This window comes from Ceratotherium simum, chromosome 15 (assembly GCF_057802395.1).
Source record: "Ceratotherium simum simum isolate JZ-2026a chromosome 15, ASM5780239v1, whole genome shotgun sequence".
In the NCBI taxonomy this organism is placed as follows: domain Eukaryota; kingdom Metazoa; phylum Chordata; class Mammalia; order Perissodactyla; family Rhinocerotidae; genus Ceratotherium; species Ceratotherium simum.
Window position 1 is genome coordinate 17,815,370 of NC_141914.1, and position 25,622 is coordinate 17,840,991.

At 39.4% G+C, this 25,622-nt stretch overlaps 1 protein-coding gene across 2 annotated transcripts in view; it reads left to right on the plus strand.

Annotated features, from left to right (window-relative positions):
- The first annotated feature begins 530 nt into the window (after nt 1-530).
- GAP43 (growth associated protein 43) overlaps nt 531-25,622 on the plus strand; it is a 99,277-nt gene continuing 74,185 nt past the window's right edge. Inside the window, exon 1 of one of the 2 annotated variants that reach the window (XM_087439640.1) lies at nt 531-722. In XM_087439640.1, coding sequence (XP_087295766.1) covers nt 693-722 — 30 coding nt within the window. In that variant the 5' untranslated portion in view covers nt 531-692. The remainder of the gene's footprint in view (nt 723-25,622) is intronic. The other variant, XM_004436552.3, reaches the window with a different exon arrangement.

Here is a 25,622-nt window from a genome sequence, read left to right on the forward strand (position 1 = left end):
TCATTCAGAATAGCTGTTCTTTGCTTTCAAGATATTGGGAAAAGAGAAGAGTTAGTAAAGAAACACAAGCATTCTTCAAGCCCGTCTTCCCTAAAACACATTCCATCCAGTCTCCTGAACAGGCTGGAATATCCTTCTCTGCCCCCACCCCACCACCCTCTCAATGCAGTGGGAAAGGCGGTGGGTAATTGGGTCCAGATTGGAGATGTTTAAATATTCATGAGGCTGGCAGGGGACTGGGAGGGGGGGACTGGGAGAAGGAGTGGGGGGGGACTGTCTAGAATGAGAGTGGGGGCTGGGGGAAGTGATTAGTCATTGAAAGCTAGTGAACAATTCTGAGAAAGAGATTGAGAGAGAGGGAAGAAAGAGACAGACAGACAGAGTGGGTGGGGGGAAAAGAAAAGAGAGGAACAGGGTAGAGGAGAAAGTGAGAGCCAGGGAGAGAGAGCGGGGGCGGGGGGGGGGGTGGAGAGAGAGAGGGAGCATGTGCGATGAGCAATAGCTGTGGACCTTACAGTTGCTGCTAACTGCCCTGGTGTGTGTGAGGGAGAGAGAGAGAGGGAGGGAGAGAGAGAGCGCGCTAGCGCGAGAGAGCGAGTGAGCAAGCGAGCAGAAAAGAGGTGGAGAGGGGGGGAAAAGAAAGAGAGGAGGAAAGGAGAGAAGGCAGGAAGAAGGCAAGGGACGATACAACCATGCTGTGCTGTATGAGAAGAACCAAACAGGTAGAGCTAAAGATTTTTACTTCTTGCTGCTGTGAAATTACCAGAGTACAATATTTCCCTGTAAGGGCAGAAAAAATATTTTAACTGCTTCTTGCTCTGGCCATGGTGCTCGCGTTTCCTTAGCATGTGGTAACTGATGGTTGCACCCCAGCTTTTATTCTCTTCTGTCTTTCATGCTCTGGTTTTGGAATGCTGCTAGTAATTAGGATGAGGTTAGAAAAAATACGCCTGTTTGGCTAGAAATAAGATTTCTTTTGGCTATTCGTCAATGTTCGGGGTTTTAGGTCTCTGATTTTGCGGATGTGGATATAGAAAGGAGCGTGGGGAAAAGATGTGGGCTCTATCCACGAGGTGGGGAAGCAAGTCTTTATATTATTTGCAAAAAGCGAGGTTAAAGGAATAACATTCAGTAATGAGTATTGCTTGTTCTGTCGTACAATTTTGTCACATGTGCTGCGGAAGAAGCCTTATTTCGTACATGCATGAGCTTCAAATGGGCGCAGGTATTAAAGGAAAAACATGTGAAGCTTTTATTTATTTAATTATTTATTTTTCAAGGAATGAATGAAACTGTGATTTGGGAGATGTTTTTTAAAAAAGAGAATCTAAAGGCAACTGAGGCTGGGGGAGAAATTGGCCTTGTGGAAGGAGAAAATCCCCTCCCCGAGAGCAGTAACCGATTGTGCACCAGCTGGTCGGAGGAGAGGGTGGACCACGCCCCTAGGAGCTTTGAGCTCTGATGGGATGGGAAGGACGAGCCGGGTATTACCTGTTGGAAATCAGGTCTTTTCTCTTCTCCCCTTCCGTTGCGTCTTTCCTGGGATTGTCCGTGACCAGAGACGGGCTAATGTTCTGGGTAATAAGCATAGTGACTCATTTTCATCAGGAAGAGGGATACATACAAGATTAGCAAGAATCCGAGTCCCCTCCTCCCTCCTTCCCCCATTGCCCAGGTTTTTCTTCCATTTCAAATTGCTCACTTATTTCTTGAAAGGCATTTTGGAAACTTGATTGGGATGAGGGCGGGGAGGAACGACAAGTACAGCATTCCGCAGCAACCGACAGTGCCGCGGCATTCTCCAAATGAAGCTTTCAAACATTGATTGGAACACGTTTGAGTGATTTTGGTGAAGGTTAAGGAGAAAAATGGGTGTGGGATATGGGCCAGTGTGTGCTTGTGCATGTGTGTGTGCGTGCCCGTGGGAGGGGAGGCAATCTTGGTCAAAAAAGCCCTTTGCAGATTGATTGCCTTAGGGGTGGGGTGCGAGAGAGAGGATTTGGGCATTATTCCTGTGCAGGTATTGGATACTGGGCAATTTGTAATACACTCGCTGAATCCGAAGGGGGTGGAGGGGGGAATGGAAACAGCCTGCCAGCTTTGCACATTTAGCCAGCGCCCTGGAAGGAGGGGTGGGGAGTGAGGATGAAGGAGAAGGAAGAGGAAGGGGAAGGGAGACAGAAGCAGAGTATCAGAGCAGTGGGCGTAGCGGGTGGAGAGGCATAAATATAAATGAAATAAATAAATAAGTAAGTAAATAAATAAATAAAGTAGCAGGCACCTGGGGTTTTGTGTGTGGTTTATGTAGGTGTGTTTGGGGAAGAGCATGAGAGTCCTATATGCAGCGTTTCCCTAAACTCCTCTATGGGTCCAGAGATTGATGCTTCCATTGGCTGGTTTTTCAAACCAGGACATTTCCTCTCCTTGTCTTCCTTCATTCTAATACATAAACGCAATAGATACAGGTGGCTGGGTTAAGCACACTGTCAAGGAAATGTTCTGAGGTTGCCCCACTGGTGAGCTGGGGAAATAAAATTTAGGAAGGCGGAGCCCTAAGGAAACCAATGCTATTCATTAAAAAAGCCTTAATTTTGGAAAAGAAAATATGCTGGTGTATGACTTTTGGCCACCCTATGTATACACATACATGTATACACAGCCCCTTCGATAAAGGAAACCAAGTACGATTTTTAGAAAGGGAAATGAAGCTGAAGGAATTCCCTTCTCAAAAAGGGGACAGCTGCCTTCACGTGGGTCCTATCTCACTGACAGCCCCAAGCGTTCACTGGGATGTGTGCAAAGTGATGAAGCTGAAATTGTGTGTTTAGGAGTTGTAGAAATTTGCATGTAAATGTGTATAGCATCCACATACTTCATGTACAACAGTCACGCATGTACTCTGTGTGGTTTCCACATGCCTGCATGCGTTTTAGCATAATTTATATTCAAGAAAGAAAATTGTCCTATTTTGCCCATTTATTTTATACATCTGTACTTTTGTGTGAAATTGTCATGTCCACTATTGACCACCGTTATGTATCATTCACATAAGTCAGTATTTAGGATACCATTAAATCAGACTGAAGGAAATGGTGTATTCAGGGCGTGGACTCCACACCACACTGACTGGCATTTATATAGCATGAGAACTTAGGTCTCACACAGGATTCCCACTTGTGGGTGAAATGATCTATATCATTCCGGTTGTGTTTATCCTTCTTCTGCTGTCTGTTCATCATCCTAGTCCTTAACAGGGAATAAAACAAGGGCAAAACCCTGCAAAGGTCTAAACTCCGCCACACCCATGAAATCCAGCAGAAACGTGGGAGGGGGCTGGAAGGATTGCACTTCCTTCCTCTTCCACTTGAGCTGCATAAAGAAGCAATCTTGGATTTCTGAGTTGTAGTACATTGCCCATGGGTGAGAAGAAAGCATAAATGATCTTTAGTAGCCATTAATTACCACTATAGATTATTATGGCAGGAAGAAGAGAATGGGAGTGGGGTGGAGATGAGAAGATAGTAAAGGAGTGGGCAAAGGAGGAATAAAATACAAGAATCCCTGAGATTTTACTGGCTTATAATTTTCAAATATCTTGGGGCTAACTTTAAATAGCTTAATTACCATGCATATCACAGATGATGAAAAACTTGCAAGATGTGATCTGTGTCCACAAAGCAAGAAAACTGAGATGTTTCCTTTGTTTAAAAATAACGACTTTAATTTGTAATTGAAATGTAAAGAATATCTACGCAATCAAGTAGAGCCCCTACACCCACACCCCTCACCCCACCAACATCTGCCTTTTTCTCCATGCAACAAATAATTCTTATCTTAGAGAGTGTGATCTGTGGTTTAGAATTCCCACCTCGCTGCGCCTGTCCTTTGCAGTGTTGGAATGGTGTGGAAGGATGCTGCCTTGCTGCTTGGTGCAGACGATTCCTCCTGGTGATAAATTGGATTCCTCCTAAATCTCACTGAACCACACCCAGTGTCACCCAGGGACTAAGTGAATTAATTAAATGGAGACATTCTACTTAATATAATTGAAACCGTTCATTTTTTTTAATGGTGATTTCTACCATACATTTCCAAATTTAAACAGAAGAAGAAATCATTTAAAGGGCTTTTTTTTTTTTTCTTCCACATTATCGGGACTTGCAAAGAATCTTAAAAAATTCATGGTGAACCTGGAAACGTGTTCATTTCTGGTGACTCTGTAATTCCTTCTCCCAATGCCAGGGTGCATACACAATGAGCCCTGTTCCCTCATGCTGACAGTCTGTAACTCTGGTCCCCCCTCCTTCCACCCATGCTGAGGCAGTGGGATAAGAAAATCTAGGGTTAATTTTCTCTTTTGCTGAGCTGGCATAACTACAGAAACCTCCTTTCATGTTCTATGCTAAAGGGCAGTGCTCCTGTTCACTGAGATGGAGAGTGGTTTAAGGTCTCCTTTGCCTCCCTCATAGTGAAATTGTCAGTATTATGCCTGGGGCTAATTAAGCCACATACTCCAGTTTTACCTAGCCCCATAAGGAAGGGGGGCAGGTTCTTTCAGGCAATAGTAGAGCATGTATACTAACTAAATGTTCCCCTTGTTCATACTGATAAAGTAAGACAAGTCTAAAATTTTTCTCTAATATTAAAGGAGCATTTCAAAGGATGCACAGATCCAGGTCATCTCAAGAGAAGATACAGCATTTAACTAGTCACTTCCCTATTAGCTGTGATAGGGGCATGCAGGCAACCAATCACGTCTGTTGTCAATCAAAGAAGTGATTTTGGGCCAGAATTTTTCCTTTTGAATTTCTGAAGTGTGGTCAGGGTATCTCTGCACCACTGTATTAAAGTTTTCACAACATTCTCTGAGGTGTTGGGAAGAGCACTGTGCTGAGAGTCCTTAGCTTAGGCCACTTACTGATTCTGTGATCTTGAATGAATCACGTAATCTTGGGCTTCAGTTTCCTCCCACAGGATAGAGACTAAAAAACAAAAACAAAAAACAAACAAACAAAAATCCCACCCTGCTTACCTTTAAGGGTTTTTGTAGGGATTAAACAAAATTGATGTGAGAACAAAGATCAACACAAATACAAGAAAATTTTCTCTCCAAGTTTGGCAATGTGAGGCTTGGCTTAGAATTGCCAGTTTTTTCAGGATTGTCAAGTGTCTACTACACAGCCTTTTGCTGTTAGCGAGTAGTTCCTTCTGGTCATGGATGATTCCTCCGCTTCATTACTCCCCATTCACTGTTCCATTGACTTTAATGAGGCTTCTGTTCATGTAATTCCATTGAAACATATTCTGAAAAAGACACCGCATCCAGTGACTCTTCAGTTTACATCTTATTTGACATCTCTTTGGTGTTTTGTATTGTCCCTCTCTCTTCCTGAAACTCTGTCCTCACTTGGCCCCATGATAGGACTCCTCATTCTCCTCCCTCTCAGGTAGGTCCTTCTTAGCTTCTTTGCTGGCTTCTTTCACTCTCTTCTCCCCAGATATCAATTACCTCCTGGTTAATGATCTTGATCCACTTCTCTTTTCATTCTACACACTAATTCTAGGTGATCTCATCCATGTCTAGAGTTTTAACTACCCACGTGAGTCAATAGCTCTTACATGGACTCCCTACCTCCATCTTGCTCTCCTTCAATTCTCTTTGCAAATAACATTGCACTTATCTTTACCTAACATAAATCTGGTCATATTATTTTCCTTGTTAAATCCTCTAATGGTTCCCTGTTAACTGTAAGCTAAAATACAAACTCTTCAGCATGGATGACATGATCCGGCCTTGCCTACCTTTCCAGTGCCATCCTCAAATACCTGCTCCTCTCACTTTATGACATCACATCAGTATTTCAGGCCTTGGTGCCTTTGCTCAAACTTTACTCTCTGTCCACATTACATTTTCCCCTCAGCATGGAAAATTCCCATTTCCCCTATAACAGTTAGCTTTTTGAAGCCATTCTTGACCTCCCTTTTTTTCTACCTTCTTTGTGACGATGCTATATTTTGCATTACCACTATTATATCACTAGTTGCACTATATAGCATTTCTTTTCCACACACTAGTGTCCATGCTGTGAGCTGCTTAAGGGAAAGGGTGGAATCTTAATTACTTTTCTATCTCCAGTGCCTACCACAATGCTTGGCACATAAAGTAACTGGTTTTAACTGAGGATAATCTATTTGCTAAATGAGTATGGAACTAGGTTTATAGTCTTTTCATAAGTTGTGGCATATCTAAACAGATGGAACTACTAGCAGGTTTTTTTTTCATCTATTGGCATCAAATTTTGAAGTGGAGCTGATCATCATTGATTCTTGTTATTGATTCCTAGACACAACAACCATCAGTTTTTAATGAAAGCAGGCACTAAATGAGCCCACTTATACTGTGTTTCTCCAAACTATCAAAAAGTACCATATTATCTGGAAACCTCCCTTCAGTGTCCTCCTACCCCACCAACAAGCACACTAGCCCCACCCTTTGAGGTTAGCAGAGTCCCAGCTTAGACACATGGTTACCACACTCTTGGATCTTCTTGTGCCCTTCCCTTTGGGCCCCACCTCCTTACACATGTTTCTTTGCTCCACAACTATTCCAAATAAACTCTGACTCAATCTCTCATTTCACTTAGTTGATTTATTTCATTATTCACACAAACTTCAAAAAATGCACATAGTATTGGCCCGTGCTCAGGGGCCTGTGTTCAAGAATTAATTTTACCTTCATTTGGGGTTCTTTCCTTCACAATGAAGTATCCACATAATAATAATCCACAAAGATAAATCTTGCATGGAAGTAAAAGGAGATTGAATGGTAAGTAGTCCCTCAAATGTCTGCTAACGGAATGAAAATCAGATCAAGTTTATCTTTCTTAAGTTTGAATAGACTGAAGGGATTTGGATTCTGAAGTAGGCCTATTGTGGCCAATATGGGGCAAACCGCAACCACAGCTTTCCATGAAAATACTCTTTGCCAGACTTTAAGTAGTATATTTTCTCTGTCTGAATTGGCATGGCCTTGAGAAGAGCAGCAAGACAAAATGATTTATAGGTGAAGTTTATCCTCAACTGCTAACATTGGGTAGTGTTTCCCAATCTCCACACCCTTATTCTGTGTTGCTCATTGGTCTCAATCTATTTCCTTGAGTTTTCCTATTTTTCTCTCCTTCCCTTAGGTCCAAGTGGAGTTTTTCTGATTAAGTAATACCAGCTCTTGCTAGTGTTTAGTGGGTGAGGCCATGAAAGGAGGACTTTAAGAAAAGTGTGTCCCTTCCAACTTTCCAAATAGGCATTTTAGACAAAACAGGTATTTTAAGTTATATCTGATACACAGTAGCTTCTCAATAAAACATATTTATGGAGGGAATAAAAGTAGGAAGGGAGGGATCATCATGATGGACCATTGGGGGACAGGTTTTGGGACAGAAGACCATTCCTATGTACCTATTCAGAGCTGGCGCTGTGTAAATGCACACTCAACTCTTGGGCCACCTCACAAAGTGGTTGTGCTCAAAGTTACAATTCCCTCTCCTGTCTGCTGAGATCAGAATGGTACACTTGCAGTGAGTTCAGGTTGTGGTACGGGAGTGTGACCCTCCATATTCCCTATCCTTAGTCATTTACAGATCTTATTTTCTTAGATGTTGTTTGTTTAATGTCCTATTTCATGTCTTTGTAGTGGAATAAACCCTTCCCCTGGGTTCTAGACCTGGCTCTACCAATTGCTTGTCATGTGACCTTGGGTAAGTAATTTAATCTTTCTGAGCCTCAGTTTAGTCGTCTATGTAGTGGGCACATAAAAAAAATACTCCAAATCCTGACTTGCCTTTTCTACTAGGTTGGTGTGAGGCTCAAATAAAGTGATAAAAATAAAAGTGTTTTGCAAAGAATGTGTTTTTCAAGTGTAAGGTATTGTTAATTGAGGAATTCCACATATTGAAACCTAAAGCATTTATGGTTCTATGCAAAGAAATACCCTACTGTCCGTATAGAATATATAAATATCTTCCATTCCCATCCCTTCTCTCCTATTCTCTGCAGAGTAAATATTCATCATGCTAATGGATGGGAGCATAGTATACCTTTATCATTTCCTTCAAAAATTTCAGTGACAGAATTTAAATAAGCAAATATTTAACTTGTCATGAGACCCCAAGGATCAGTTCAAATGCATTCAAAATATCCACTATTTTTCTTTATATCTTTTCCTGTTTTAGTCTTTTCTTCACATCTGGATTTCTTCTCTTCCCCGTTTGCTAAGTTGGCTACCTCTCCTCCATCCCCATCCCCACCCCCACTTCACTTCCAGCCCAAGTTCTCAGCACTAAGATTACCAGGCCTGCTGTGCTCACATCCATCACGTGAAGGCCCAGTCAGGCAGAAGAGTTGAGAGGGAATTTGGGGCTGGTTGGGAGACTGAAACTGGGGATGAAGCGTGATGGGGGGAAGCACACTTTAAAGATTATCACCTGAGGACCATTTCCATACAACTTCAGAGTTCCTCAATGCATCAGGAATTAACCTTGATGAGAAGTGATATATAATCCTGAACTTTTTCCAACTCAACTCTAAATGCCATAAACAATCTTCTAAGCTCTCGGTATCTCTACAAAAGACATTTCAGTTCTCCTGGGTCCCTGGTTGATGGGAATAAGTTACCAATTTAATAAAACAAAATGTATCAAATTCTCATACAAGCAGTGGAATTTTGCAACTCAAAGAATCTGATTTCTTAATATATGGATAATGTTTGAAAATATTTTAAGTATAATAACTGGATCAAGTTTGTCCAAGAGATTCCATTTTTCCTAGAAGCCAAAAGTCTAACAGAAAAATTAATATCATGCATATTTTGAAAAATAATTTTATATGAGAAGCTTATATAGAGTTTAATAGCAAAGTATACTAACTAGAAATTTGGAAATAAGCTGGTGTCCAGAGAGAAACAATTATTTCTTTAATTATATTTATACTTTGTTAATGGTCAGTATCACCTTTAATTCTTCTGTCTAGCCACCTCTGTCTCTGTCTCTGTCCCTCTCCACACACACATACACACACACACACACGCACACATGCACACTTCTATTATTTATGTGTCCTTTGATTGGGCACAAGTAACTGAAATCAACTTTAAGGGTTTATAAAGGGATCTACTGAAAGGAAACTAGAAATTGTATGGAATTAAGAAGTTGAACAACCAAGCTTATGGGAAGCCGAGTAGATCTGGGAACCTCCACAGCAGGAATTCATAGACTTTCTTTCTGGAACCCTGTATTTAAAAGACTCAGTTACTAATAACCCCAGCTTCTCTGTCTCTCAATTCAAAATTCTAAATGAGAGCTGGAAATATCTATCTATGTCTATCTATATCTATATATAGAGGGAGAATATGAGAGAAAGAATGAGAATGAATGAATTTGATTGGTCTTACTTGGGTCAGCTAGTTAGCAATAGACCAATCATCTCTGACTGGAGGAAGGGCCAGGTCACATGGTTTAGACATAATTTGTGGAAGCTCACACCTGTGAATCCAGTGTGAGAGTAAATTGTCTGAGAAAGAGTCTCTTACGTATATACCTGTATGTCCATAATAGGGTAGCTACCCAGATCAGGAGGGACTTACCTCAAATGTGGTGGATCACGAATTTTTCCCTTTGGTTATTTTCAATTTAGTCTGTATTGCACATTCTTGTTGGTAGAGTTATCACCACTAATGATTCTAAAAGGAAAGCCACTGTGGCAGTAGCCACACAGGTAACTGATCCCATGAGCTTTTACACCTAAAAAAGAAAGATTAAGGCAAATCTCCACATCTGGAGTTGACAAGTGCTGGGTTTTCACTGTCTTCCAGAAGCTTAACTCTGGCAGGTACCTGTCTAAGAGGACACTAGCTACCATATATTCTTGCTAATTTGGCATGGTGTAGCTTTGCTCTAACTTTTCTTCTTTAGTTTGTGATATCTCTTTCTGCAAAAGGATTGGGCAATAATGGGTGTAAAACTTCTCCCTTGGATTTATATCAGAGAAATGCTACTCCTTGATATTAGTCATCTCATTTTGAATGTCCTTGAATTAATTCCAGCAATAATCATCATATTTATCTATTTTTAGCAAATTGGCACTTGCTAAAATATTGAGCTGTTGTCTCCATATGCACCAGTTTGCTCTAAATGTAGAATTTTGGTAATTAGCCTTACATCCATTATTTGTAATCGCAGTTCCAATAACTATTCAAAAAGTGTTATTTTTAAATGAAAATTTGAAAGACCCTAATATCTTCCCATTAATGACATATAAAAGAGCTGGATGAGGCAAAGAAAAAATGATCTCCAAAGTTTAAGGAAACTCAGGAATTGGCTGCTTTTCTAAATGGCTTCAGAACTTCTTAATCAGCACAACTAGCCTACGAACTAGATTAGACTAGAGAGCTGTTAGAATGTAAATCCTTTTCTCACTCTTACTTTGCTTTGGTTCAGAAACCAATTTACTTGCTTGGAGTATAAGCCGAGAAGTGAAAGCTCTTCTTAATTGCCAAACTAGATCCTATGACAGCTATTTTCAAAGGATGCATTCCACAGTTCTACTCAAACTCCAGTAGAGGCAAGTGTCTCCATTATTTACCAAAAAAAAAAAAAAAAAAAAAAAAAAAAATCAAAGCAGAATTTCTTTAAACAGGAAATTTTCAGTTTCTAAATAATTAACTTGCAGTTAGATTTCTAGGTACATGCTGTATTGAGGGCAGCCCACTTTGGCTATTCAGACTCGTACAAGGTTCTAATGGGGGAAAAGAAATAGGCTTTGAGTATATTTTGGGTGGATATTGCATTTCAAAGTCCTTTCTCTTTAAATCAGTGAAAAAAGAGTAGTATTTTGTTTAAGAGATATAAAGGAATAGTAAGACTTTATAAGTGATCCACAGTAAACTCCCCCCATTTCATCTTTACTCAAGCACTTGGAGAATTTTTCTTCCAAAGTTATCGGATTAATAGTTCCAAAAGTTTCTGAGATTTTCAAAAGGAAGTGGAGAATGATACTATCTCATTTAAAAAATTTTTGACTCTTACTTTAGTCATATCTAACTTGGAGGCTTGGTTTTTTTCAAACATTTTTTTTTCTGAAGAGTAAGTACCATTTGCAATCTTCCCTAAACCCTTGCATCTCAAGGACTTTTTTACTTCAATGAAAGAGAAGGTGATTCTGTTTTCTCTTATTACCTGGGAAAGCTACTCTGGAGAAATCAGGTTGGTATTTAGTATTTATTTGAATAAGTCTTTCATGCTAATCTTCTTAATTCAATATTCCTCATGGCTTTGGTTGCCTTTAATTGAAAGACACAGGGCAATAGCTTTTGATATGTCAGCCAGATTTGTGCTTCGTACATTTGGCCAGTTAACTGGAGAGCTATAGAGAAAACATCAACAAGCCCTGGTTTCTTGCATATTCTTTCTCCCATCTTGAACTTCATACCTTATATCTCTGGAGTGAAACCAGTATAGAGGAGGAAAGGAAGATTACCATAATTTAAAAGTGAGGAGGAATTATAAAATAGAATTACTCAGTTTGGAATTGGTTCATAACCCTCTAGTAAAAACTGTCATGGGAACGTTAATGACCACAGATGGCTCAGACTTCACTTCTGAACGTCATCTGGAAGACACAATAAGCCCAAGAACAGGAGTATTCAGGAAAGAATCCAAGAAGTATGGGCACTAGTATACTTAAGCATACTTAGTCCCAAATTCAGTTTTTATCCTCACTTAGCGGGAAGAAGCTCTTGATTCTTGGCTAAAGAAAAGAAATGCCAATTTTGACATTACAAATATTGTCCTATTTTATGCTAGATTATATCTTTCAGTAATTAAGGGTTTTCCTGCAAGCCTTTACAATTCTACATTGTCATTCTAGTGTCATTGGAAACTGATTGGTTTGTGTAGGAACTGAAATATATTTTGTTAAGTATGTCTTATCAAAATTTTTACTTTTATTGAACTTGGCTATATTGTTAAAATCCATCCATAAAGAACCAACCCATGAGAACCATAGGAAAACCAATAGAAAAATTAACTTTTCCATAATCCAAGATTTCCAGATATTAAAAATATTATTTTTCCTTTTATTCTTTGTTGTCACCTCAGAAAGTATCATGTTAAACTAATTATTTTCTCCCTAGGTTAGACCTCTGACTCCCCTAATCTTGACAATACCTTTTGCAGATACCAGCACATTCCCAGTTTCCCAGCTCATAACATGGAAATAACTGATTACTCTTCCTTCCCTCATGAAAGCCATACTATCAGTTACCAAATTCTATTTGCGGTGTCTTTCCCATCTGTCCTTTCCTTCCCCTGCCAGCCTTTCTCAACTAGCATTCTAGAAGAGAATCAAGCCCTAACGCCCTCAGGCCCTAATGCTCATAATTGTATATAATGAATTAACCTCTTTCCTCTGCATCTAGATTGGTACTAGTTACATACCATCCTCGTGAGAATGGAGAAAACAGTCACTCAAATCATTTTTTTGTCTTCTGTGGTTCAGCTGAGAAATCCTAGGTGAGAATGGCTGGATAGTCACTAAAATTCCTGCTTTTGCATCGCCTTTGCACACTGCCTGTTGGTTAATCTTACATTTCACTCCCCTTTTCTCAAAATTCCAATGTTTTTCTTTGTTTACAGGGTTAATTCTAATTTATTTATTTATGATTGTTTTTCAAGGCTCCTCAGAGTCTGATACCAATCTCCTATTTTTGCCTTACCTCTTACTGGCTCTGCCATTCGCTAGGCTTGTGATTTAAACAAATTTAATATCTCTGGGTTGTCATTTCTTTTTATATACAACAAACGTATTGAGCTAAGTTGTCTCTAAGGCTTTCCAACTTAAAATAACATGTTTTATAGCCAAGATCCTCCTCCACGTTTGCATTTTGTCCCAGCCAGACTTTGTGTGAATTTAAGTATTAGTTTCCATGTACTTAGGTTCATTATCGTTCCCACTGCTTGGAAAGTCCCCTTTCTGCCTAGCTCTATCTCACCAAACCTGAAGCAAAGTTACCTCATTTGCAAAGTCTTCCTGACTACAACATTTCTCTGTGACTTCTCCTCTTAGATCTTCAGTAGCATATACTACCTTTGGTTTCTTTGGTATTCCTGTTTCTTTGGTATTCATTAAACAGATCCTTACTTAATAATCCATTTGTGTTTGTATGTACCTGATTTCCCCCAATTAGTTTGCAAACTCTTCGAAGATAAGGTATACAGTTCAGTGCCTGGCTCAAGAAACACATTGATTGACATATTGATATCTACTCTATAAGAGCTCTGTATTAGACTAGAGTGTACAAGACAAATAGAAAGCTCCAGAAACTCTCAGAAAGACAAGTAGCACCATCTTGCATGACCTTTCTGGGACATTTGAAACCATGAAACATGCCTTCTTTCTCAAATCTCTTTACTTTCTTGGCTTCCATAACACCTATTTCTGCTGGTTTTTCTCTCCTACATCTTTGCTTACACAATCTTTTTTTCTTCCTTCTTGGTTCATCTTTCTCTACTAATCTCTGAAAAGTTGATGTTACCTAGACTTTTGTCTTTATTCTTGTATGTTCTTACTCAACAGCTCCATGGATAATCTAATCCATGCCTACGACTCTCACATGGACCTGTGAGTCTCAAATTCTCCAGGCTTTCTAATTCCTGGGCTCTAGAGCTGTGTATATAATTCTCTACTGGAAATCTTTTTCTGATGATCCACATGAACCCCAATCTCAACATATCCTAAAACTAAGTCATCATCTCTTGTCCCTAAATCTCTTCCCCTTTCTCATCCAGTCGTCTAAATGAAAATGGAATCCTGATTCATTCCCCCAGTGTTCCTTTTATCATTAGACACTGCTACTTTTTCTAGTTTCTATATGTAAAAAGCAAAATACCCTTTTGTTTCTCCTTTTTCCTCACTCTCTACCTTGAAAGTGTGTCTTGACTCTGTCCACTTTTCTCAATCTCCACTGTCATCTCTAACCCAGTGGTCTCTCATGGAGACTAAGGCAATAGTCTTCCCTTCTAATCTCCCTTCTTTTGCCCTCAACCTCTTACAATCATTCTCCCCTTAATAGCCAGAGCAGTCTTTTTAAAACTGTGTATCAGATCATGTGTCTCCACTACTTAAAAACTTTTGATAGGTTCCCATTCCACTTAATATCAAAACCAAACTCATTATTACCAAGGCCTATAAAATCCTATGTGATCCAGGCCTTGCTCCTTCTCTGACTTCTTCTTATAATCATAACCCCCTGGCCACCAATCTACTGGCCTCCTTTTAATTTACTGGCCTCCTTCTCTCTTCAAGGACTTTGCATGTATTACTCCGTCTACTTGAAATTCTCTTTCTCTGGGTCTTTATTTGAGAGGCCTTCTGTGACAAATGCATCTGAGTGCTGTCCAAGTCACTTATATTTTTTTATTTGCTGGGAAAGATTCACCCTGAGCTAACATCTGTTTCCAATCTTCCTCTTTTTTTTTTTTTTTTAACTCCCCAAAGCCCCAGTGCATAATTGTATATTCTAGTTGTAAGTCTTTCTGGTTCTTCTATGTGAGCCACTGCTACAGCATGGCAACTGACAGACAAGTGGCATGGTTCCATGACCAGGAACTGAACCCAGGTTGCTGAAGTGGTGAGAACACTGAACTTTAACCACTAGGCCATCAGGGCTGGCTCCAGGTCACTTTTTAATACATCATCTCACTTTTATTTTCTTTTAGGATTGCTCTCAATCTGATTTTTCTTTTTTAGTATTTACTTGTTAATTTTCTGGTCCCCGCCTATCTCTCTAAACTTCCAGATTTACCCCTCTTCACATCCCACAGTCCATTGCAATGGTATAATTTCTTGGAATAACCCATATTATTTCATCCTTTCTCCCTTTCTTTTTTTTTTTTTTTTTTTTTGTGAGGAAAGTCAGCTCTGAGCTAACATCCATGCCAATCCTCCTCTTTTTTCTGAGGAAGACCGGCCCTGAGTTAACATCATTGCCAATCCTCCTCCTTTTTTTTCCCTTTTTCTCCCCAAAGCCCCAGTAGATAGGTTGTATGTCATAGTTGCACATCCTTCTAGGTGCTGTATGTGGGATGCTGCCTCAACATGGCTGGACAAGTGGTGCATCGGTGCGCGCCAGGCATCCGAACCGGGGCCACCAGTAGTGGAGCGCACGCACTTAACCGCTATGCCACAGTGCCGGCCCCATTTCTCTCTTGCTAAACTCTGTTCCTTTTGCCTGGAATGTCTTCCCTTCTCTCCTTTTCTACATAACACATTTCCAATTTATTGCCACAATGTGCCTGGAGTTTTTTTCTTCTTTGTGGAAACTCCCTGATCCTCCAGGCAGATATGATGATCCTCTCCTTTGTGCCATCATTGTGTCAAGCACATACCTCTACTACAAACATTCAATAGACTTTATTATAAGTATTCATTTACACATCTGTCTCTTGTGTTATAGTAGGAGCTCCTTCAGGGTAGGAATTATGTTTCATTTATTGCCTATATATAGCTTTAGTTCAACGCTGTGCACATAATAGACTCCCATTAAACAGGAGTTCAGTAAATGAAGCCTACACAAATGAACAAATATCAGTGTCCAGTGAGTAGTATGTGATGGCAAAATTTGGTTAGGTCTAAGGCAAAGGTTGCTCAGTTCCCACTGATCATTCATGGAACCTGCCTACTCTGGCACATTTTATAACTGGGCACCTCATAGATATCTCACACAGAGCTAAGACAACACAGACTTGGATTTCACCCAAGTGGTGCCAGCTGGTTGCTTCAGCAAACAGTCACCATTTTGTAGAGAGAGACTTTAACATGAACAGAAAGATGGCCATACTTGACACAATAAACTTCTTATGATCTGGACTAAGGATGAGTAGCAGTTTAAAAGATATAGCTATTGTCTTCTTAGCTCATTAATCTGCTTCCTAAGCCTGGTGCTAAAGAGTCAGCCCTTTCCTAACATCTAAAACAGTATCTTCTGTGGTTGCATGTACACGCTCTGTCTCTCTCCTTTCACTCTCTTTAATTTCTAGCTAGAAAAATTATGCACTATGAAGTTTAATTGTTGCTGTTGTTTTTCCTGGTTCCTGTATATGTGCAATGGAAGCATCCATCTGTCTGATGTTGTTGTATCTCTCCTCAAACTGATAAACAAAAGGAAAGATACTAGTAGATTTTCCTACAAGGGAATGAAGAAACAAACGGCCAGGTAATCATTGACTTAACAACATCTAGTGTATGTTTCTTACACACAAAAATTTGAGTCCTTCTGGGGAGTGGGGCTGAGAAGGAATGGGCTCCCATTTGGAATTCTGGAGAGGGAGAATATTCTTTAATTTAGTCTATTTCCTTTTTAAGAATACTTAATGAGAATCAAGAAGGGAGAAGAATGGTCCATGGTCATTAGGTAGCCAGGTCTCTTTGAACAAAAGCTAAATAACATAGAGATTACATGTACTTTTTTGGTCTGGATGGGAAACTTAAACTCTCTTAGATTTTTTTCTTCAGGAAATGATATTCTAAGTTTCAAGCTGCTAGCAAAGCAAACTTTGGAAACACATCTCGTTTATAGTTTTGGGGTAATGCTCATTCCAAAATCAAATTTGGGAAGAACCAAAAGAATATAAGTTTCCTGTTTAGGGAACGGATGAGCATAAGGAAGTCAAGATGAAGCAGACTTTAGCTGAAAAAAATGAGTCACTTTTCTCAGTTGTACATTTTTTATTTCGGTAATTATGTGGGAGGTGGAGAAGCTGCATGAGTAGTTTGGGTTGCTGAGAAAGTAGATGAGAGAAACAAGTATTCAACATTGGAGAGGATGGTTTGGTGGAATATAGTGGAACTTTGAAAGACCCACCAGACACAGGTGGAACCCTTGGAGCCATTTCTAGAAGAGAATTCATTTTCCGTCCCAGTGATCTAGCCATACAGTCCTTTGCTTCCACTTTCCACAAATTTTCCATAGGCTGTTTTCTCAACAGAATCCTTTAAAGAGTGGAAAACCATCTTTCACATCAAGGCTCGGAACTTAATTGATGTGTATACCCAGACACACTGCAGTGTCAGACCACTGTAAATTTTAAGTTGCCAATAATCTTATCATACTCCAGGAGTAGCCAACAAATCTGGTTCTGATTAAACCAAATTTCAGCCAAATTCTCTGGAACTAAGAAGGGAGTTTTCTTTGGATTCCAGTGGAGGGTCAACAGGTCAGCCCTGTGTTGGTACAAGAAGATTGCAAACTAGACTAATCAGACTAGAGGATAACAATTTTCTGGGCACTCTCCATACATATAAGCTTTTATTACCTCCTGACATTAAGTGGTGCTATTTTCTCTACCTGAAATGCTTTCTTTCCTACATTCTGCAAAACCATGTTTTGCTTCTAAAAATTCTGCTGAAAAATCACCTCCTTTATAAAAATCATTCCAGACATTTCCTCATTCCCCATCTGGATCCATACTGTAATCACTATAGTAAGCTCCCTAGTAATTCCTCCTTCCCCATATTGTTTATGTATAAGTGTGTGTGTGTGTGTGTATATATATACTTTGTGTATGTGTATATGTATATATACATATACATATGTATATATACACACACATACATACATCTACACACACATACATAGAGAGCATTTATATATGTTTTATACTTATATGTATTGTCCTTTCCTGTTTCCCTAGACACTGTGTAAGCTTCATTCCCGAGTTCTCTTCTTTTTAGGTTTCGCAAGGCACTACACAGTGCTTGCACATACTTGGTCTACAGTTTAAGGCAATACCTTTTCATTTAATCTCCTAGAGAAAAGTTGTCATCATCTTTCACTATACGCCTTATGGTGATAATTATCATTGATTAGTAGAACTAAAGGGATCTTAGAGATTACTTCATTTTTTTTTTTTTCAACTTTTTTTAGCCACGGAAACTTTGTCCTAGATGTTACTCAAAATCCAAATAGATAAAACAGATAAAAAGTGCTGTTGTGGCTAAAGCAGAGTTTGGTGGCCCAAAGCTCTGTCTGGTCAGCCCCCTCCTCTCTCCCCTGAAGCCCCTCGGAGCCTAGGATCAGAGTTTGGGAAACGCTGACCTACATCCAATCCTTCATGGTGCAGATGTTGGGAAGTTCTGTGCTCAAGGTCATTCAACTCAGAAAGGGCTGAGCTGGAATTCCTTTCTGTATCAGTGCTACCTCTTTCAGAGAGGTGAAAGAGGGCCATGCTTTCAATTTCTGGATGTACATATCCCTAAATATTCTAAATTTGTGAAGTCAGCATTTATGTGGTTCATCAGTGGGCAAGGTTTTTTACAAATGAAGGCTAAAAGTTATTTTTCTGTTTTCTACCTTTTGACTCATTCATCTTATTTTTCAATTGGTCTTTTTCATCAGGACTAATTTTGGGAGACAATATTTTTCTCAAATATTATAAGGAAGCCATTTATTCATTCAAAAAACATTTATTAATCATCTGCTGAGCTGGAAACTATGCTGAATACTGGAAATGCAGAAATAGTTTTTTTTAAAAAGAAACATTTTCTACATTCAAGTAGCTCACAGTATAGTGTGATAGAACTATATGCGTCTATTTAAAATCTGTATTCTAGAATGTGCTCTTAGATAATTTTATTAATCTCAGATGTATTTTTCTAATTGTTCAAGGATGTTTCCCATTATAAGAATACACTAGTGTTTCTGCTCATGTAGATGTGACTATTCAACCTGCCTTGGAGGCCTGGAGGGTGAGTTTTGTGAATAAGAGAACATTCATAGATATTAAGATTTAAATATCACAACTCCAAAGGATTTTTAAGGATTAAATGTGTTAATACATAAAAAACACTTAGCACTATACCTGTCATATAGTACGCACTTAGTGTTAGCTATTGCTTGTTCTTGTTGATGTTGTTGATGATGATGATGTTGTGTCTATGTTAAATGAATCATATGTCTAACTATCTTTTGGTAGTAATTCTTCAAGAACTAGTTTTTTTTTTTTTTTTTTGTGAGGAGATCAGCCCTGTGCTAACATCCGCCAATCCTCCTCCTTTTTTTTTTTTTTTTGCTGAGGAAGACGGCCCTGGGCTAACATCTGTGCCCATCTTCCTCCACTTTATATGGGACGCCGCCACAGCATGGCTTGCCAAGCAGTGCGTCGGTGCGCGCCCGGGATCCGAACCAGCGAACCCCCGGGCCGCCGCAGCGGAGCGCGCGCACTTAACCGCTTGCGCCACCGGGCCGGCCCCAAGAACTAGTTTTTGGACTTTAGGTAGTGTGTATGTGTGTCTGTGCATACATGTCTGAAGTTTAATGAACTGGTTAACTGAGAAATGAGATATTAATGTCACTGCTTTAATTTTGAACACCCTGTGCTCTCAATGCTCTTTAGGGCTAATATATATCAGTTCTTAGAGTCTGGAACTCAGAGATATAATTGGCCCATCTTCTAGATGTGGCTAATAAAATAGGAATAGAAATTTGAGCCTGCCTCACACTTAGAAGCTGGAGAGGCCCATCACTTCCAGGCAACAGGAATGTGAGCATCCCAAGACCTAGACTCAACCACTTTGAATCTTCAAGGAATGCTGCAAAGATGTAGTACGATTATAAATTATCCTCAGTGGTGGTGGCATCCAGGGTCTGGTGGCTGTGGTGCCCATGGACTGATGTCCTAACCAGTTGGTGGTCTTGCCTTGACTGTGTTTCCTGGGCCCAGCTTTTCTTGGTTTCTGCCTATTTTTTGAGCCTCGTTCTCTGGCCTTCCTATCAATAATGTGAGCTCTGATATTATCCTAATCCTAATACTATCCTATTGTTTGCACTCAAGAATCTGACCAATACAACTCTATACCCAAGAAATCAGGCCTAAGCCAATTATATTTTTCACCTGGATTATTGCAACAGCCACAGGGCTTTTGCACTCGCTGTCCCTTCTGCCTGAAACGCTTTGTTCACACCTGTTTTCACGACTTGCTTCCTTATTTTCTCAGGGCTCTGCTCAAATCTTACCTGTGTAGATCTCATCAAGAAGGCTTTCTCTCATCACCCTATGTAAAGCAAAACCCCACCCCTACACTCCCTTTCTGTCTCCTTTTATTCTCTTTCATTTTTCTCTCTAGCCTTTGTATCCACCCAAGATATCTAATTTCTGCTCACACCAGTGGCGTGTAAACTCCATGAGGGCTCCCTGACTCTTTTAGTCACTAATATTTCCCGGCACCTATTACAGTGCCTGGCACATGTTAGATGCTCAATAAATATTTCTTGAATAAACGAATTAATTTCAATTCTGCTCAGATGCAGTAACAACAACAAGCTAAAAATGTGCTATAGCTAATTCATCCATCCCACCTTCTTTCACGTCCTTCTTGAGTCCTGTTCCTGCATCTTGACCAGTAGCATCCCATATATTTCTTTCCGCCTGTCAGTCTAAGACATGTGATGCAGCGGATTTCCTAAGAGTAATGAGAGAGAAATTTGGTCCTGCCTCCACTACAAAATGCTTATTTATTTCTCCTTTTACATTTTAATTGTTTAAATATTTGGGGAGGATTTTCCTGCTGTGGTAAATTTATACTCATTAAATTGTCAAACATGACAGTATTATTTATTTATTTATTGCAGGCACTGTAAAGGGAGATGCTTGCCTTTGCCACTGGCACCATCTGGCTTTGACTGATTATTGTATTTCACCTGATAGTCTTTGGACAGGACTATCAGGGTGATGAATGGGTGAGAATGGGAGGAGTTCAGACACTGCTTGAGAAGGGATAACAAACCTGGAGCAATAAGTCAGATACCGTAAGGCATTCTAAACACTGAAGAAGATAGAACATCCATCGCATGTCCTATTTGCATTCCCGGTTAATCTTCAAAGAGTCAACATGGCAAAAACATTCCAAGATAAAAATAGCAAGATCTTCTAGAAAAGATTTAAGTTGCACTGCAAAAAGAAAACCCTTTATGGTTACTGAGTACGCCATGATTACATATGATTGTGGTTGCAGATAGAATTCTGCATATATCTTTTCTCAGTATCTGTGACTTATAATCTTATGGAGATTTTTTTAAAATGAACTTTTTCAATACATTCTGAGAGAAAATTTGATTTGAGAGAATTGAAGAATAAAATGTATAATGGCAAATGATGGCAAATGGCCAGGCACTGGGATCTGTGGTTATAATCTGATCTCAAATCAAAACCTAATCCCCCTGGCATTCTCAAAACTTGATCTTCATCAGAGGCTTTATTGCAGACAGAAGTGAAGTAATAGCTCTGCTAATGTGGGGCGTCTTCAGCATGTCTGGATCCATCTGAGAGTCTTGTTGAGGCAGGAAGCCTAAAGAAGCTATATTCAATCTTTCATCTTTCCCCAGAGAGAGAAATCTTTAAGGTACATGTATGGCTGGCCCCTATATTATTTTGGTTTATCAATAGATCACCTATCACTTTCATAGTATCTCAAAGTTAGAAGAGATTTCAGAAGTCACCCCATCTATGAGTCATTCATTTATTCGTTAGGAAATATTTATTGAGTGCCTACTATAAACTAAAGGATGTGCATTGAAAATATGAATGAGATATGGTTGTCCCCTCTACAAGATGCATTAATTTCTCTTCGTGACATTCTTGTTAGGTTGGAGTTCAGCCTTTGCTAGAGTATTTCCAACATTTTGTGTGTTATTGCTATTCATTTACAACACTCCTCAAATGAGATAAGGCAGGTTAACCTCACTTAAACGAGTAGTGAGGCCCAACCAAAACTTTGCTTACCCCTCATCATTCAAAAATTCAGATGCAGAAATCAAAGTAGAATCCTTGAAGCTCTGAACACTTAATTTAGTGCCCTCTTTCACCTTTGTCTTCTTGGCTCAGTCTCTGTCAATCTTCTTTGTACCCTGCCATTCTCCCTGCTCATCCAGAGGCGGGAGCTAAATACTAAATTTGGATATTGTAACCCAATCAGTATTAGTCGCTTGTTGTCACAAAAAAAATCCCAAAAATGCATTTCAGAACACTTTTCATTTCTTGTTGAATGACGCCTCATCAACTCAGTTTAGTTTTGTTTGCATCCAAAAGTCAAGCTTTGGAATAAATCTAAAGTATTAAAATGAAATTCCCACCACTGTAAAATGCTTAGAAATATCCAAAAACATTTCTTGAGGCTTTTAAGCATTGGCCTTGGCAAGAATTTAGGCATTAAGAGCTCTCACATAATGAAAAATAAAATGGCATGCAAACACATACATATACGCACAAAACCTAAACTATGGAATTTTAGGGATTTTTGAGATTTCTATTTTGGACCTAAGGTAATGGTTAATTGTCACCTATCAGAAATTTAGTTTTAATAGTTTAATAATAATTTTAATAAATTAAACATTGGACTAACCTTTAAAATGTGCTACTAAAACCAAAGTACATTAAATTATGCCTCTTGATATGATAATCCTCAAACCATGATTTAAGATTCTCCTAATATTTCCTCACTGTCAGGGTCCAGAAACTCAGGGCCAAGGGTAAGTCAGCCTTAGATAAACAGATTGTCTGGCCTAGGCCACCAATCTGTCCAACATTTGTGACCTATAAAGATTTTTCCTGTAAGCAGTTCTGCTTATGCCAACTGTTTATATGCACAGTGGAAACTTCCAAAGCTGTCATTTCCCAGATTTGCTTTGCTTATACAACTAATTACTACGGTGCAGGGTTATTCTTCCTTTCTTTCTTTTTTTGCTATTTATTGGAGCTAAGAAAGCCTCAATTACCCCATGCCTTTTGGTCAAGGATAGAAGTCAAAGGAGAAGACCTCAAGATTATAGTGCTCAAGCTTTGTACAGTGTGCTTTGGTGATGTAGCGGGGACTCAGGGATGGTTGCTATAGGTGGAGATTCAGAAAAGGTCTAACGAAAGAGAGAGAGAGAGAGAATGCATGGTTCAAATCATTTTGAAGAAATGGAAAAGAGTAGCAATAATCCAAGACAAAGGAGGGGAAGCTCAACAGGTGTCCCCAATTAAACATAAGCCCTTAGAAATATTTGCAGTGCCCTAAGTTAATCGATTACCATTTCTCATAGAGAAGATATAATTAGGAAAGACCTCAACCACAAGAGACCTCTCTATTGAGACTCTTTTGCAGTTTGGTGCCATATTATGTGTCAGAAACCCACGTCTCACCCTGTTTTATAAATTAATTATCTCTTTCTAGGAAACTAAACAACCAACTAGTATTTCTTGAACCTCTACTATAGACCTAACTCTGTTAGGTACTATGGGACATGTTGTGATGGGCAAGGGAAGGTACACTCCCCATCAAGGAGAGGAAAAAGGCTGATGTTTAAGAAATATGTACAAACTGAAGAATAACATTCATGAAAATAGGAAAACAAGGTAGTCTGTAATTAAAGAATACAGGTGCTATGAGAGCTCAGTGAGGGATCACTGGAGGTACAGGAACATGACGATTTTAAGGATGGGAAAAGTAGGAGAATGTTCAAGATGAGGGCGAAAAGAAGGTATTCCAGCTAAGTGGGATGACACAGGGCATGCTTGTGGAGCCTTGAGGGGACCATCCTGAAAAAAGTGAAAACTGTTTGATGGTAAGAATTAGAGGAAAAAATAGGTGTGTAGATGAGGGCTAGCCAAAAAAATTTAGCCTGCTGTGGTAAGAAATTTGTGCCATTAGCAGCTTTTGGCTAAGAAAGTGACATGATGGAAAGAGGTATTTATGATACATATGCATGCTGGATTGCATGGGGAGACTGGAGACAGGAAGGCAAGTTAAGAGGTCATTATTTAAAAAAAAAAAAATGATTGAGGAAATGAAATCTTGGACTAGGATGTTCACAACTGGAATTGAAATATAAAGCTAATTGTAGATATTTTGAGACAAATGGACCATTTTCAGTGCCTAGGGAACATGAAGAAAAATCTCTGTCAATACATATGGTCTGTGACCCTTCCAATGCCTCTGACCAAGTGACATGTGGTATAGGCAATATGACAAGGCAAGTCATAGAAGCCCTCTGGGCTCTCAGTCCTACTGTCTTCTTTAGCCTTGGACATCCTCTAACATTGAACTCCATAACCCCATTTCAAATCTGCTGAACCCCACAAGCCACACCAATTCCCCTAACTTGCCCTGTGATGGATAAAGAAATGAAATATGATTGTAAGATTTCCAGCTTAGAGAGTTAGTGGAATGGAAATACTATTAACAGAATTCATAAACTTGAAAGGAAGAGCTGGTTTGGTAAGGAAGATAGTGGTTTTGATTTCCAGCATGGCCAGTATGAGGGAGGCATCCAGAAAGAAATGCCTAACTGAAGATTCAGAAGTGACAGGAGAGGAAACAAGTATAAGTGACTCAAAGGATGATTGAAAGCTTATTTAACCTCATGGCCTTCAGTTGAGGGAGAGTTAGATAGAAAAGAGCTAAGTGAAGGGTTTACTCTCCCTTCAGTGGCAAAAGATACATCATTAAAAGAAACAAAAAGATTAGTTGGTAAAGGATCTAACATATGGAATCAGACAAGCCAGTAAGGAGAAAGCTCCAAAATAGAATAGTCAACACTATTAAATCAGAGTGATCAAGAAGGATGAGAATGGAGAATAGACCATTGAATGTAGGACCATTGATAACCTCCCAGTGGCAATTTAGTAGAGTGGCTACCGTGAAAGCCAGATTGTGGGGGCTTAGGAGGGAATTGAGGTAGGAGAAATAAAGGCAATTGGCAGAGACTACACATTCAAGAAATTTGGCACTGAAAGGAGGAAGAGAAATGAGATTGTGGTAAAAAAGTGCTATTTTTCAAGCTAGAGAGAGACCTGTGTTAAAGCAGAGGGAAGAATAGAGAAGAGAGGACTGAAAGGCTAAAAGAGGAAATAAATGTGACATCAATGAAGGAATGGGTTCAAATTCTTAGATTTCAAGAGGGTTCCTTGTGGAGAAATGATATCACTTTGAAATAGAAAGGAAAAAGAAGAGGATGAGAGATGGTGTATATTCAGGGGATCCTGTCAAAATGCTGAATCCTCTTTCCTTTTTTTCCTCAGTGAAGAACTTTGGTCAGCTGCTCAGAGTAACAATCTCTTCAAGGGAGTTTATTAAGCAACAAAAGTGAGTTAAGGAGCATATTTCCAAGTGGTTTATGGATCATCTGACTTAGTATCACCTGGAGAAGCTTTTAAAAATGAAGGTTTCTGCAGGAGGTACTTCATTTACAAGCTCCTCCGATGATTCTTATACATGTAAATTCAGGAGCCGGTGCCTTATTGGGAGGTGGAGCCATCTTAGAAACGCTGTCTAATTTAGGAAGCTAACAAGAAGCTACAATATCTCTCATCCTGTAGCCATTTAAATCTTCACATCCCACATAGTGCTCCCTTCACTAGGTATATTTCCATGGGAAAGAGAGTGAAAATCATTTCAGCATACACTGGCATGAGCTCTTGGTTAGGTCCATACCATCTGGGAAAGCATTAAGGTATGTCTATAACCAAAAAGAAAACCTCAATACTGACCATGGACACACATGAAGTTTAGAGGATGATGCACTTATTTTTTCCACT